General features: G+C 38.1%; 1 protein-coding gene across 3 annotated transcripts in view; it reads right to left on the bottom strand.

Moving 5' to 3' along the window:
• The window catches only part of fgf14 (fibroblast growth factor 14), a 202,934-nt gene that overhangs the window by 37,527 nt on the left and 149,949 nt on the right, over positions 1-15,458 (bottom strand). For all 3 annotated transcript variants that reach the window (XM_022680632.2, XM_022680633.2, XM_022680631.2), the window contains exon 3: positions 14,014-14,117. In XM_022680632.2, the coding sequence (XP_022536353.1) occupies positions 14,014-14,117 (104 nt within the window). The remainder of the gene's footprint in view (positions 1-14,013; positions 14,118-15,458) is intronic.

Genomic DNA, 15,458 nt, shown 5'->3' with positions numbered 1-15,458 from the left:
AAAAAATAAAAAAGTCAAACGAGTCAAATGAGCGCTGGATGTTAATCTACACAGATTTTTCTCCTGAAAACTGTTTATTTGGGTGAGTAAAGAGCTTTCATTTATTTACAGTAAGCTTAGCTTCCCAATATTTTGTCTAAGGGTGAGTTTTCAGTGAAGTTTCTCCAGCACTAAGGCTAGGTGCAGCAGCATTAGCATTAGCATTAGCCGCTAACTACAGCGCTAGTGGAATGCAAATGCTGCCCAATAGCGCTAGACTGAGGAACCAGCTGAGTGTCAGCTAGCGTATACATGTCCCACGTATATTGTTTTAACACAGTAAACACACAGACTACAGTCCAGCATACTCAACACTGAAAAATGAGAGAGTTAATTCATAATTTTAAAACTCTATGCACTTCATAAATGTGATACAAAACAGAAATACAGTTTAAGAAATGAAGGAAAAAGGGATATAAAAAAAACAAACAAAAAAAAATATTGGTATCCCAGTTGACACATTACTAATTTTTAACATTTAAATGTGGTTAAAACAATGTCAGTTGTGATTTTAATATTGAAAATGTTAAAATGTTTTATGTTAAATGGTTAAAAAAGGTTAACGAAATATCAAATAAAATCAAAATATCATTTTTTATTAGAATGTTATTACCTATTCGTTCATAAGACCATTTTAATCTAAATCTAAATATATGTCTTTAAAAAATTGGACACCAACAACACCAACATTCATTTAACATGGCCTAGGGATCATTTTGAGGGCATATAAAGAATAAGAGAAAAGAACAATAATAGCAAAAGCTGGACACTCTAAGATGGTAATGGGGCTGACGTGGCCTCCTCCAGGTTCCAACAGCCAGCATCTTTACTCAGTAAAAACTTTCAGTGGTGTGTGGATTTCTCCTGTCAATCAAGTGGAATGGATTCTATTGCTTCTAATGCCCACTTCAGATTTAACAGCAGTGACTGCCATGCCCAGCAGGGATTTAGTTAGTGGACACCATTTAATGATCTTTTAACCCCTGGAGGTAAAAAATGAAATAAAATACACAAGCTTTCACAAAGCAATGGACACAGAAGCAGCCGGGTGAAATATTTACTCTGTGCATGACTAATCAGCCTCAGATAAGACCAGGGCACTGTCAACCGCAGTGGTTTCTTTTTTTTTTTTTAAATAGCCAAAGGGAGATTATTACAATAAAATCCTCCAGTGTTTTGACAAACACATCATTACTGAATTATTAAACAACATATTCCATGTTCACGTAGTGTTTTTTTTTCCGGGTAATTAGCATGTTGGCTGTTTGCCTGACAGTAGCATCACACTGTTTATTGCTGTAACCAAATGAGGCTGGGCTATTCGCTGAAAACTGTAAGCTTTTTTGTTCACACTGTATACAGCTCTGGAAAATATTAAGAGTAAAATGAACATTGTTGTTTTATTCTATAAACTACAGACAACATTTCTCCCAAATTTCAAATAAAAACTTTGTCATTTAGAGCATTTATTTACAGAAAATGAGAAATGTCTGAAATTACAAAAAAGATGCAGAGCTTTCAGACCTCAAATAATGCAAAGAAAAAAACAAGTTCATATTCATAAAATTTTAAGAGTTCAGAAATCCCTGGTTTTCAATCACAGTTTTCATGCATCATGGCAAGTTCTCCTCCACCAGTCTTACACACTGCTTTTGGATAACTTTATGCCTGCACTCCTGGTGCAAATTTTGATTCAAGAAACATCAATTTTAAGTACTCTCTTATTTTATTAAGGAATACATAAGGAATCAATTAAGTAGTAACTTAAAAGGAAAGCATTTTGGTGGTCTCTTATCTATGAGTAACTGTAATTAACTGCTTTTCTATTTCTGGGGTGGTCCTGATGAGAGACAGTTTCATCATTCAACATTTTTGATGACCTTTGCAACTGCTCTTCAGGATCATTTCATGATTTTTTTTTTCTTCATTTAGTTGAGTAGTTGTTTCTTCTCATAATCTGGATTAGAACATTAATTAAATATTCACTATTCACTGTATACCTGTAACTCTACCTCTTCACTACTTTACTTTAACTGATGCTCTCAAACACTTTATTAAGAGGCAAGAAATTCAAGTAATTAACTCTTGATGAGTTCAGCACAGCTGTTAACTGAAAGCCTGAATTCCAGGTGACTCTGCCTCATAAAGCTGACTGAGAAAATCCAGCAGAGATGTGCAAAACTGTTTAATCTAAGCAAGAAGAATCTAAAATATAAAACATATTCTGGTTTGTTTAACACCTTTTTGTTTATTAATTTTTTTCATATGTTTTTCTTCACAGTTTGGATGATTTTAGTATAAATCTACAATTCAGAACACACACATGCATATGTATCACCGACTTGCCATCAACACCCCTTCACAGAAAAAGGAAAAAAACACAGAGGATAAACTAATTACTGGTCCAGTAAGTCCAAAAAGACAGTTAACAAGCCTGTACACAAATTAGTGTCATCAGAACGTTCCGGTAAGATTTCACTAATTACATCTCATCACATTATACTGCGGTCAGTATCTCAACAGCAACAGCAGAGCCTCTTATAGTTCAGCTTGGATCCTCTGCTTATTCATTTCCATGTTACCTAATGACCCTGGAGCACTGCAGCAAAGAGGGCATTCCTTTAAGAGCTGGGCTTCTTCTTCTCGCGTGTTTCTGGACAGTATAATATGTATTGATGGTCTAACTGAAGACAATAGCCATTGTGCACAGTGTGTCTTGGGAGTTTTGGGACAGCACGGGCTCTAACACAATTACAACATACATGATATAAAGTTATTTCATATATACTAGTGCATCTCAACAAATTACAATATCATTTGAAAAGTTCCTTTATTTCAGTAATTCAGTCCAAAATTGTAAACTTTTTGTGATGATTATTATGGCTTACAGCCAATTAAAACCCCAAAATCAGTGTCTCAGAAAATCAGACCAATTGCTACTTTTGGCAGCATGGGCCGTGTGCTAAATCCTGCTAGAAAATGAAATCTGCATCTCCATAAAAGTTGTCAGCAGCAGAGGAAAGCATGAAGTGCTGTAATATTTTGTGGGAAAACAAAACTGCACTGACTTTAGACTTGATAATAAAACACAGTGGATCAACACCAGCAGATGACAGACATGTCTCTCCAAACCATCACTGACCATCAGTAAATTTTACATTTCATTTGTAAATCAAGGGAGCAGAGTCTGGAGGAAGAGTGGAGAGACACACGGTCCAAACTGCTCGAGGTCTAGTGTAAAGTTTCCACCAATCAGTGATGGTTTGGAGAGACATGTCATCTGCTGGTGTTGATCCACTGTGTTCTATAAAGCCCAATCAAGTAAGTGCAGTTTTGTTTTCCCACAAAATCTTACAGCACTTTATGCTTCCCTCTGCTGATAACTTTTATGGAGATACAGATTTCATTTTCCAGCAGGACTTGCCACAAATACTCACACTGCCAATAATATTCAAATTTTCTGAGAGCCTGATTTTTGGGTTTTCATTGGCTATAAGCCATAATCAACAATAAAATAAATAAACGCTTAAAATAGATCACTGTGTGTGTAATACATCTATATAATACATTAGTTTCATACTTTACTTTTCAGTATATAAGCTATAATCAGCTTTCTCAACATGAAGTCCCATCTGTGCTGACTCCACAGGATTTAAGGAGGTCTTAATGATATCAGGAACCCTTCATGGCTGGCACGTAAACCACCGGCTTCCTCCATTACTGCAGGGCACTGTTGGCCAGTATGACCTTCAGCAGCCTTGAGGTGGAAGCCCAGCTCCGAGGTCATCGGTTTGATAACAGCTGCTCCTGACATTACGCCCTTGAGCAAAATACTAAGCACAGAACTGCTCCAATTAAAATTTGAAGGTCAATCTGTGTAAAAGTGCCAGCTAAATGCATGAGCGTGACTCCAATTGCAAATTTTAGGGAGTTTTCACAACTGTAGTTCATTTGCTTTAGCAAAAATAGAGGATTTTTATTTCTTATTTTTTTGCCACTGGTCAGATCTTCTTAGATCTAGATACACAGCATTTCTGATATCAAGAGATATGTAGCCCTAATTAACATACTAGCAGAGCTAGAAGAACACACCCACTCAGGCATGTCAAACCTAAACACATATAGGTCAAAAGAACATGTTGCTATAGACCTTCAAGCTATCCATTGTTTATACATTGAAACTATATATTTTTAAACAATAAAAAATATATATGTCTGTGAGCACAGTCTCCAATATCTACAGATAATCGTTGAATGTGCTCAGGAGGTCTTTTAAAAATACTTTAATACTATATCTGCTTGAAGAAGTAAATCTATTCTTGTTTTCTAAATGTGCTTAAATATGCCTTACTGTCACTTGGAGCACAGGATATGTAGAGAGAGAGAGAGAGAGAGAGAAAGAGAGAGAAAGAGATAGAGACAGAGATAGATAGAGAAGGAGCTGGGTCTCTCACTCATGGGCAGTTTGGGTGATTCTCCACTGTGGAAAGTAGCTGTAGAATTGTCTATTTTGGAAATAACCTACTAGATGGGTCTGAAAAGTCAATAAAATCCATCAAAAAAAAAATGCATAGTTGGCAACACTGGATGTAACCACACTAGGGAATGCTGGAATGCTTGGAGTGAATGCTGGGAATTGTAGTGCAGCAGATGAGCAGTAAAATAGTCTAATAATAAAAAATACTGGAATTATTTGACAGCCTGGACTGGACATTGCTGTGGACAGAATGTGGTCAGTGGGCATTGTTGGCATTGCTGGCATCGTAGTTTGATGCATGGATGCTAAGGCACCAATGCTACAATCTCAGCGTATTAGTAAACCAATCAGGCAGCTAACAGCCTGCCCGGTGTTTAAGCACTTGCCAAAATGGAACCTTTTGAAATTGATTGATTGGTAGTGCTCATGGAAATGAGGATGTGCTCCTTTAAAAAGGAGTCACGGGGATGATGGGATCGATAATCAATCAGGCGAGGTGTGGCGGCGGGTGGCTGGGTGCCGGCTGCAGCCGTGCTGAAGAATCAGTTGCGCTGGGTTGAGTGAGTTCAGCCGCTGGGATGTGTGGGTAGTATGGGTACAGATTAGCTAAAGGCTCTGTACAGGGGGGAGCCATGCCTTGGATGCTATGTGTATTTTACTGTGCAAAAATAAGGACATTTATTGGAGCCCGAGAGTATTAATCAGTGAGGATGACACTCAAGCTGCATTTAGACAACCTGAGGAGCCTGGCCTGTCATTTGGACAATTTCAATCTAATAAACACAGAGTCAAGTAGAGCAAGTTCTGTCGATACTCTGCTCTGAAGAAATGTGTACTGTAAATATTCCCTGCTGGGTTTAGAAGTTCCTTCCTGCACTGAAAAAAAATATATTTTGGACCAACCTAAAAAAAATTACTCTAATTTGTGACATCCAAATGTATTAGTTTTTTTTTCAACTTATATTTATGATTTAATTAGAATCTAACATTTTGATTTAAAATCAATCAATATATAATTTAACCCAAGTATTCAAAAATTTCTTTAAGAAAAAAAAAAAAGATTTATAATTAATACCCTTTTTTGTACTATATTTTATTCTGTTAGTTAAATTTATAAACGTTCTGTTATTTTCTTTTTAGCCAAAATAAATAAAACCTAATAAATTGTTAGAATAACTCAATATGACTTAATATTCTTATATTAAATAACTTTTCAAATCAGGCTTTCATTCCTTTATTCACCACAAAGAGGCAGTATAACTGTGTAATAACATAAATGGCAACTTGCTCTTACAGCCTACAACACTGCATACAAGCATTCAGCCATTATATAAATCTTCCCTCAGTAGCTAAGGGAAGATACCCTGAGGGGAACAACTTCACAATGATGGTGAGGGAGGCCACGGCTTCTTTTACGTGTAATAGCGGTGACAGAAATCAATGGGAAGAGAGTGACAGAACTGAGTGAGAGGAAAACTCCAGGAGGAGTGATCTGATGTTATAATGTCATAACCTCTGAAATGAAAATGAAAAATATTTATTTGAAGTTGTTTTTTAATAGGGAATGGATTTGCTATTTTAGGCTGTAAAAAAACAGGTTTGAACCAGAAATCATAATTTTTCATTAGACCAACATTAAAAGGCTCTTTAAATCAATGACATGGCTGTTACTCTGTTTTCAGTGTGCAGCTGTTCTCCTCTCCCTGCAATCTTTCCGTCGCCCCGCTCGGCTCAGAGTGAGCATGCATGGGAGACGGGAAGGTCATCGCAGCCTGGGAGGAAGTGTCCGATCACTCTATAACACTCCGCCTACACACGCTGGGGCTTTTCCTCCAGCAGCATCAGGGGATCTTCCACAGTGTACCGTTCTCTCTTGCATTCTAATCGATACCTTAGTCTTTCCACTCCCGCTCTCTGATTATCTGTCAGGTACACATAATTCATGGATCCGTAGGTTCTACCTCCATTCTCCATTCTCCATTCTCCGCACTGAACATTTTTTCCTCGCTACATCCTTTGATCTGTGAAGATACAGGCAGGAGATTTACTGTAAGGCTAAAGCATATGCCTGTACAGAAACTGCTTCTTTCAAGTTTGGCTGGGCAAGATCCCATGTGGTGCTCAAGAGCTATTTGATCAAATGTCAATGTCTGGTCTGTGCAGTATTTAAGCTGAGAGATTGGCCTGTTTTTTTTCCATTTTATTGATACTGTGACTTAGCGTTTTTACTCCTGGCATGTAAAAGATTGTTATATTGCGTGCGGCATTTTACAGCCCTAAATATGAACAGGATCTGTTTGAATTGTGCATTTTTGTTTTTTACTAAACTGTAAATTAATATGGAATTCGTTCTGATTACTATGCAAGAAGACCTAAGGAATTATGTAGTAAAGCAAACTTGGTACCACTTTAAAATAAGACTACCTTTATAAAGGGTTTATAAATGGGTTACAATTAGTTTATTAATGGTTACTAATTAGGTTGTAAATGCCATAAAATCATTAATAATAAGTTATGACACATAGTAGAAAGGGCAACAATATTTGGCAAACGACAGGTCATTGTTGCCCTTTCTACGGCAAAACAAAGCCAAACTAGCTTGAAAACATGTTTAAACCAACCAACTATAAAATAAAATCTGAGTTAGGGAGTTAGGGAGTGTCCACAGGTTTGCATTTAGCTGTTTCACCTGACAGATAAATTGCTTTTGCTTCCATTACTATCCCTGACCTTGTTTTTTTCTCATATATTCCAAACCGGGGCCTTTTTCCACAGCACACACAGGCACGGGCAGACTTTATCAGGGAGCCCAACTCTATCTCACCGGTGGTGTTCCATTTACTCTGAAATTGGGCTTCCACTGGATATCCTCCTCAGCCCAGCACTGCAGTTGCTTTTTAAATGATTGCTTTGCTCCTAGATGAAGGGCCCCAGCACCGTATGATTTTATATCCATTTGCGCTCCGCCTTTTGTGCTGTTGGCTCGCGCGAATAGCTTAAGTGCCCTTGGAGTCAGATTTTACTTCTAATGAGGTCCATAGAACACTATTAAGAAAATGAGGGTGTGGGACTTCATGCAAATTGGACAGGCCGCTATTCATCTCGAAACAATGGGAAATGACAAGCCAATGATGCAACGGCTCTTACTAATCAGGAAAAAAATGGATAAAACTGGGCACTTCTTTCGTGTTTACAGCAAAAGACAAAGCAGCGTAATGACGCACTAGGTTTTATAATACCGTCTTTGGGAAAACACTCCACGCGACCCGGCACCCAGAGAGCTAATGACTGACTACAAAAACAAGGCCAAACATTAATTGTGCCATGATGTAGCTGAAAAGAACAAGCCTATTTATAGACGGCTTGTCTCCCTCTTCCATTTGCCGAGCCAGACCTGACGAGGAGCTTCGACCTTGTTGTTCATTAATGCATGAAGCAGCTTTCCCAGTGGTCCTCAGAAGTGCAATCCACGGTGACAGAGGCTTCACATTAGAGAGACATGTGAGGGCTCTTAGCATAATGAAGCTTATCTAAGCTTATCTAACAGATCAGAGCTGTTCTTCTCTTCTATATGTCTGTCTAATTATGTGGAAAATGACGCTGCATGACCGGACAGTAACGACTGGTAGCATCGATGGTCTGGATGATAATAAATTTAGCACCATTTGTCCGTAGCATAGGATTTCCTGGCTTCACATGTTTACATGTTCACATGTAACACAATTAGATGCCAAGGTTAAGTAAGGGCCTACAAACAAATATAGATAATTGATACTTGATAAAGCATACTTGACAACTCAACAACTTGACAACTGTTTTCCATTGCAATCGCCTTCCCTGCCAGGTTGGGTTTCTCCTATTTTCTTTTTTTTGTTTGTTTTTTGGAAGAGATTTTGATTGGATTTTCACAACAATAAATAAGTGTGGGCAGATATTGGACAAGAGTGCATTATGCGCACAATCAGCACCATAAAAAAAACGTGTTCACACTTTAACGCCATCTGTTCAAACTGTGGAATAAGACTGCAGAGGGATAGTGGCACTTTTCACTAGACCTTCCATTTCCTCCGTTATCTACAATTCTCTATTCTAAGCAATCCAGAAATCCAGAGAAAATGAAGTGTTCTGTAAAAAACTGTGGTTCAGGGACCGTGAGATCATCATCATCATCATTTTCATACATGGATTGAGAGAGAGTTCACCACAGAGTCCAGACCTTAACCTCATTGAGAATCTTTGGGATAGAGTGCTGGATGGAGAAGAGAGGCCTTGTGCAGCTGTCAGACTCTACCATCATCAATACTGCTGCAAGATCTTGGTGAAAAATTGCAAATGCAGCACAGGATTAAAATAAATCTGTATGAATGCATAAAGCCTCAATCAAAGCTAAAGGTGAACAAACCAAATATACTGTATATAGAGTGTTATTAGTCTTAGTTATCTTAGAGAAAAAAAAACAATTTGTCCATACAAAGATACACACCATTGAAATGTCACTGTTCTATATATATTTATCTACATACATCCATCACTTTCACTATAAGAAGCCCTTTTAAACAGTGCAGGGTTCCTAAATTGGAATATTTTGCACTGTGTGTGTGGTTTGATACACTATATATACTATACACTATATATACTATGTTAATTATAATGTTGTGTGCATTTACCCATAGTATTAGCATCACATTGGTCTTAATTTTGTATCTGAGCACCACTAAAAAGTCTTAAAAAGTCTTAAAAAAGACTTAGAATTAAATTTCACATACCTGCACTAATACCTAACATCCTATATTGATAACAAATGAAGATAAGGCTGCTCAGTTCTATACCCATTCATGCTAATACTGAAATCTGACCTGAAACTTTAAATTACAAACCAGCACTAATCTGATCTGAGAACAGTGACTCAAGTGTGACTCGTATGATAAAGATAAGCTGCCTACAGGTTTTCAACCCAAATATGCACGCTTCAGCAGCTGCTGTTTATTCTGAGCCTTAAAAAAAATGGCCTAATGCCTAATAAAACCAGATTTGCTCCAGAGATTCAATTTAGTCTGGTAGGTAAACATGGGACGCCGCGTTCTGAACTGCACAGGCTGCAGAAAAGCTTCTCTCTCTGGAGTGTGCAGGAGTAGTGCAGCTACAGCGCTCATCTATTGAGGTGGAGAGTCAATTTGACACTCGTGAAAGCTTGCACTAACAAGTGTGGTAAGCGATAAAGCCAGCCGTGCCGCACACGCCACCTCAGAAAGGAGCATGAGCAGCTTTAAAGAGGACCAGCAGGCCATGAAGAACCTGAGCACTCAGCACAGGACACTATGACACTACGACTCTGAAGAAGCCTGATAAAAACACCCTATGAGTACTAATACTGAACTAAACACACAGCAAAATGATACTTCTGGCATTAAACCTAACATTTATACAATGTAAATATTCATAACTTCAACATTAATCATGTAACATATGTTATTATGCAATTTTAAAACATTTATTTTGAACATTTCATGTTCTCACAAGGAGTAAGCATGTTCATATAGTAAGTAGTGATTGATATAACAGTAAAATATATTTTTACGGTAATTTTTCAAGGACAGATAATTGCAGATACCAATGAAACAATTTTTTAACAAAGTGGAAAAGCTTATAGGGGTAGTCAGAGACAGGCAGGGTCAGTATCAAAGTACAAAAATGGGTCTGCAATGGAAAATAAAGGATAGGAAAAGCGAGGCAAAAGAGTACTCAAAGAATCCAAAAACAATCCAAAGAAATGCTTAGTAGAAGAACTAGATTTAATATGTGGCGAGGGGACAAAAGAAACACGGGGGTATATATACAAGGCAGTCCAGGTGTGAGCAATCAGAAGCTCGGCGAGCGTGAATGCTGAGTCCTGAGCAGACAGACTGACAGCATCAGGACTGTCAGCTATATTATAAATGAGGTCACACTCAATCTAATCCTGAGTGAAAATAAAGGTTGCCTGATTAATTGATTGATTAATTGACTAAAGACAATGTATGTCAGTGTATAAAAGTATTAAAATAAATTAAATAATATGAGTTATTATAATTTAAAAGTTGGGTTTGTGCACTGTTGCATGTTCTCATGTGTGTAACAAGCAGGGTGTATGCACGTTGAGCCCATATATTGCACATGCATTGCCAAAAGAAAGAAATAAATGTTGACTGTTGTCAGGGTTCTAATCAGTCAGTGGTGCACCTGTGTTTTCTGTTGCCAAGATAGCAATGCACCATACATTTTTTTTCTGACCACCACCCCCATCAATGTAGATTTAATTGTAAGTTCTGTTGCTATTTTAAAGGGCACAAAAATACTAGTCCTATTGGTAATATTATCGGCAAGGTGTAAGATAGCCATGAGCATTCTAGCCATGAGCAATCAGTAGGTGTTCCTCTGCACAGTTCATGTAATTAGCCACAGTCATATTAAGCCAAACATAAATTTCAGAAGAGAAAAACCATATATGAAATCATTGAGTTGCATAATGTTAACAGTATATTTGCACATATTACATACTGCTATCAAACTGATCCACAAAGTGGACCTCAGTACATTCGTCACAGAGCACAGTTGCAGAGAGAAACTGCAATAAAAAAAAAATCCAGAGCTCTGCATATCATTTGTATATATGCATGTAATTTGTATAATTACATGACTGTCACACCTGCAGTCATCCAGAAAACGACCTTGATTATTATTCCACTTGGTGAAACATCCTGTGAGCACTACAGGGTGGAGGGAAATAACACTGAAGCTTGTGGCCTTCCAACAAAAGCCTGGATTGTGAAAGCTGAACTCTCCTATTCTCTGGCAGCAGTCCTTTGTGCAAAGTCTCATTTTTGATCTCACCGGGTCACTCGTAGAACTGCGCCGTGCGGAAAAACGAATGGAAGGCTTCTCAGACAAAAGAAGGGAAGGCTAAGCAGGGCTGTTTAATGGAATTCTGCACTCTATTCTAACAGACCATCACCCTCTCTCTCATTCACGACTGCGAAAAAGAAAAGAGCGCCACAAATCAAAGTGGACCATTCAACTGGCTTCATTTGCGTTTGACTGATTGTGGCTAAGAAACCACAATTGATCCTACACTATCAAACGTCATTAATTTTACGGCCAAATAAAACAGAGAAAGTGACAGAATTTGGAGAGAGTCTCGTTTCTATCGCTGGCTCAACTGGACAGCCTAGATTTCCAGCCAACTCTTTGAATAATAATGACAAATTTTATATGAGAAACAATACAAAATAATAAAAAATACTATTAAATAAAAAAAATCCTTAATATCAGAGATATACAGGTGTCAAGTAATGTAGTACAAATATATTGTTATCTTATTTAAGTAGAAATTTGGGGGCACCTAATGTTGCAGTGGTCATGCAGCTCGCCATCAGCTGCCGGAGCCCTGAGAGAGTACAATTGCTTGCCTTGCTCTCTCTGGGTGGGTACAGTAGATGTCGCTCTTTCTCTCCCCTCATCACTTCTAGGGTGATGTGGATCAGCACAAGGCTGCATCTGTGAGCTGATGTATCAGAAGCGAGTCACCCAAAACTTCAGCTTCTGCACCTCAGAATATGACAGGAGCAATTCCTTTGCACTGCTAGAGAAAGGTGAAATGTGTATATTTTAGACTTCAGCAGAGCACATTCAGAAATCTTTAAGTGCACACGTGAAAACATGGCAGATGACGTAAATTAAAGGGCTGAATTCATGCGTGACATGATTGCACCTTCAAAATATATAAGATGCTCGAGGCATTACTGCTGGGTAAGTGCAGTAAAATTGCGTATAATGAGTGATGGGCGCCTAATGGATGCTGGGATCAAACGACAGCAGCACATTCTTGAAGGAAGACGCTGAGAACGGACAGTGCAGGGCGGAGAATAAAGGAGGTGAGAATTCTCAGCCATTAGTTGACTCATTCACATAGCAGGGAACAGAGAGAGGGAAAGAGAGAGAGAGAAAGAGAAAGAGAAAGAGAGAGAGAGAATGCGGGGGCACAGCTTCAGTGTTGATTAGCGAGGCCTTTAAAACACAGAGAGACAGCTGTGAGACACTCTCTTGGGAAAGATTTTGGATTAATTGCAGTTTAGATCCTCTAGTTTCTATAGGAAATGAAGGTAACATTCACTAGAGGTGTAATAATATATTAATATACTAAAGTACTGTGTAACACTTTATTTGGATGGTCCATTATAGACTTATAGACTCCTCATAGATGCTTAACACTAAACCCTAGCCTCTAAACCCTAACACTTTTTTTTTCATTAATAGCTAAAATGTGTTCATTAGAAGTAATAAAACATAAAACATACCAGCTTAAATACCTGCATAAAATTTCCCAATCTTGAAAAAATGCACCCTCACAGGTTCCACTGTGCTATACGATGAGGTGTATTTAGACAATATTCAGATCAATCAATCAATAATACCGCTGACCTCCAATCATCTGGGTCTCATCGATATCAGAGGCACACTGCTGTTGCTCTAGCTCAGCCAATCAGCTCTCCCTACCCTTACTGCGCTGCCTCTAAACCCATACATCACCCAGAGCCCCTCCCACACTACCTCTCTCATTTTTTAGCATTTTTAAATTTGAGCTGAGGGTGGAGTCGGCTAAAATCAGAGGATTTAGTCTAGTAAAAGGTTAAACTTTACATTTAGTAACTGTGTTCCTAGGCTGTAGTTAGGGTGGGCTGCATTTTTTTGACCACTATGTCAAAAAAAGGCTGTTCCAACGAAATAACTCTTTGTATACAGTCGAAAAATACAGACAACTTATTGATACAACTTACTGATATTCAGAGCAACTTGAAGGACGCAACTGATGTATCCTTCCAATCCCTTGGTTAAACACAATTCACTGAAAGCATACAAAACTTGGCGAAAATTTAGAATTAAGAAAAATATTTCTGTGAACAAATGAAAAAGCACATAGATTTCATATCACATTGTGAACATGAAGCCTTGTCAGAGGACCAGTTTTTCCTTACTTGCAGCCTAGTAAGAACATCCGCAAATTGCTCATTTCCAGACAACCAAGATTGGAAACCACTGACATTAAAAAGAAGAGAGAGTTCTGAATGTGAGCTCACATGTCTGTAATAATCATCTCAGCTGTGGCCTTAACAGGCCTGCGACATTTAAAAAAGTGTGAATGTGATTCAGCTCTTTCACATTATCACACATTCATAGGTCTTCATGAATCAAAATAAAATAAAATAAAAAGAATCACCTGCTGAATCTGAATCTGCACATGAAAGACAGAAAGACAAATGAAATAAAGCATCATTTTAGAACAGATAACAACAAAGCTGGCATCTGAGTTGCCGATCCGACCTCAGACTCAGACAGAAAAGGAAGCTCAAAGACGAGAAAAAGGAAGCTCAAAGTAAAGAGACCCAATCAGAGATAACTCAGATGCTGTGAAATTAGTCAGAGGCCATGCTGCGTAAGTGTTAATGCTGCTGGATACTCACTGATGTGTACAGATGGCCTTCTCCATTCATGGCGATGTATAACCCTGTCTTCACGGACTGAATAGCAACAACTCGGAGGCCCACAGGGATGAGATTGAACAATGCTGCAAGAAAAAGCAGATATACGATAAGTCATTACGTAGACTGTGGTTGATTAATGGTTAGACAAGCGTATGCTTCTGAGTGGCGCAACTGTCTAAGTGTTGGTTCATTTTACAGGGTGATCACTGTTTCAATTCCTAATGATGCCAAAGCTGCCTGTAGCTGGGAGTCCTAGAAAGCACCAGTATCTAATATTGACCATTAGCCTTGTCCCTAAGTATAGGGTTTTCTCCAGATCCTCTGTATCTTTTGATGATAGCATGTACTGCATATGATAGGATAACCTTCACAGTTTTACATTAAGGAACAATTCATTTTTAGTTACAGAACGAGCAGAACGAGCAGGCAGTTTCCTCTGCTAAGAAGCGTTGGGATATGCCCAGGTAGCTGCACCCCTGAATTAGCAATGTGCCAAATTCAGAGCGCACCTAAATCTTAAAGGGAATGACAATGAAAGGGACATTAGACCCAAAAGCACATCCATTTCTAATTAATTAAGAGAATTAGTGCATGCCTTTTGCATGTTTTGAGCTGCGCAAGTCATACTTTTCCCATCGTTACGATAGCAAAGACACATTGACGCGCCCTGAATCAAGCTGTACCATGGATTGCCCCATTGCTTGCCTATAGATTGCTGTTTTAAACTTTTTGAACACAGCACGCTTAACTTTTTTGGAATGGAAATGATGTTGTATTATTTCTTAGGACATAATTTAATATATTATAAACTGGCATGAAATGAGACAAAATGAGCACTTTGGCCTTTCTTGTAAGTATGGCATCCTAGAGTTTTTATTACTAACACACACCGGCTCAGAGCATTTTCAACTCAAAGAACACACAAAAAAACAAGCAGCTTCGCTACAGCATTATAATTATTGACCTATCTGACAAACCTGCTCTTTTCACACATGCTGGCACTTTTTCACTGCCAGCCAGTCGCAATCTATATATTTTTTCAAGTTTTATTGAACTCCAAACTCGCCATCCCATTAATTTAAATTCTTATAATATTACTACTCGAAACATACATAATGAATCTCGGCACCAATTAAATCCACATTTGTCCCAGGTTTTACCTACCATTACTCCAAAATACTACAGTAAAATCGCATATAACGTTTATGATTAATAGTATAGAATATGTTCTTTGTGGATTTAATGCTAATATTTGATAACAGTTTGATTTACTGGTTTTATAGAACTTCAAAATCTGGTTTATGCAAAACCAATGGAAATGCAAATATAGATGAATTGACATTTTTACTAGGTTTGACTTCTCATTGGTCCACAATACTACAGTAAAATCACTTATAACTATAAAAGTCTCTTCAGGAGGAGCG

The sequence above is a fragment of the Astyanax mexicanus genome, chromosome 11, assembly GCF_023375975.1.
Source record: "Astyanax mexicanus isolate ESR-SI-001 chromosome 11, AstMex3_surface, whole genome shotgun sequence".
Classification (NCBI taxonomy): Eukaryota; Metazoa; Chordata; class Actinopteri; order Characiformes; family Acestrorhamphidae; genus Astyanax; species Astyanax mexicanus.
This window is presented reverse-complemented; position numbering and strand designations above follow the sequence as displayed.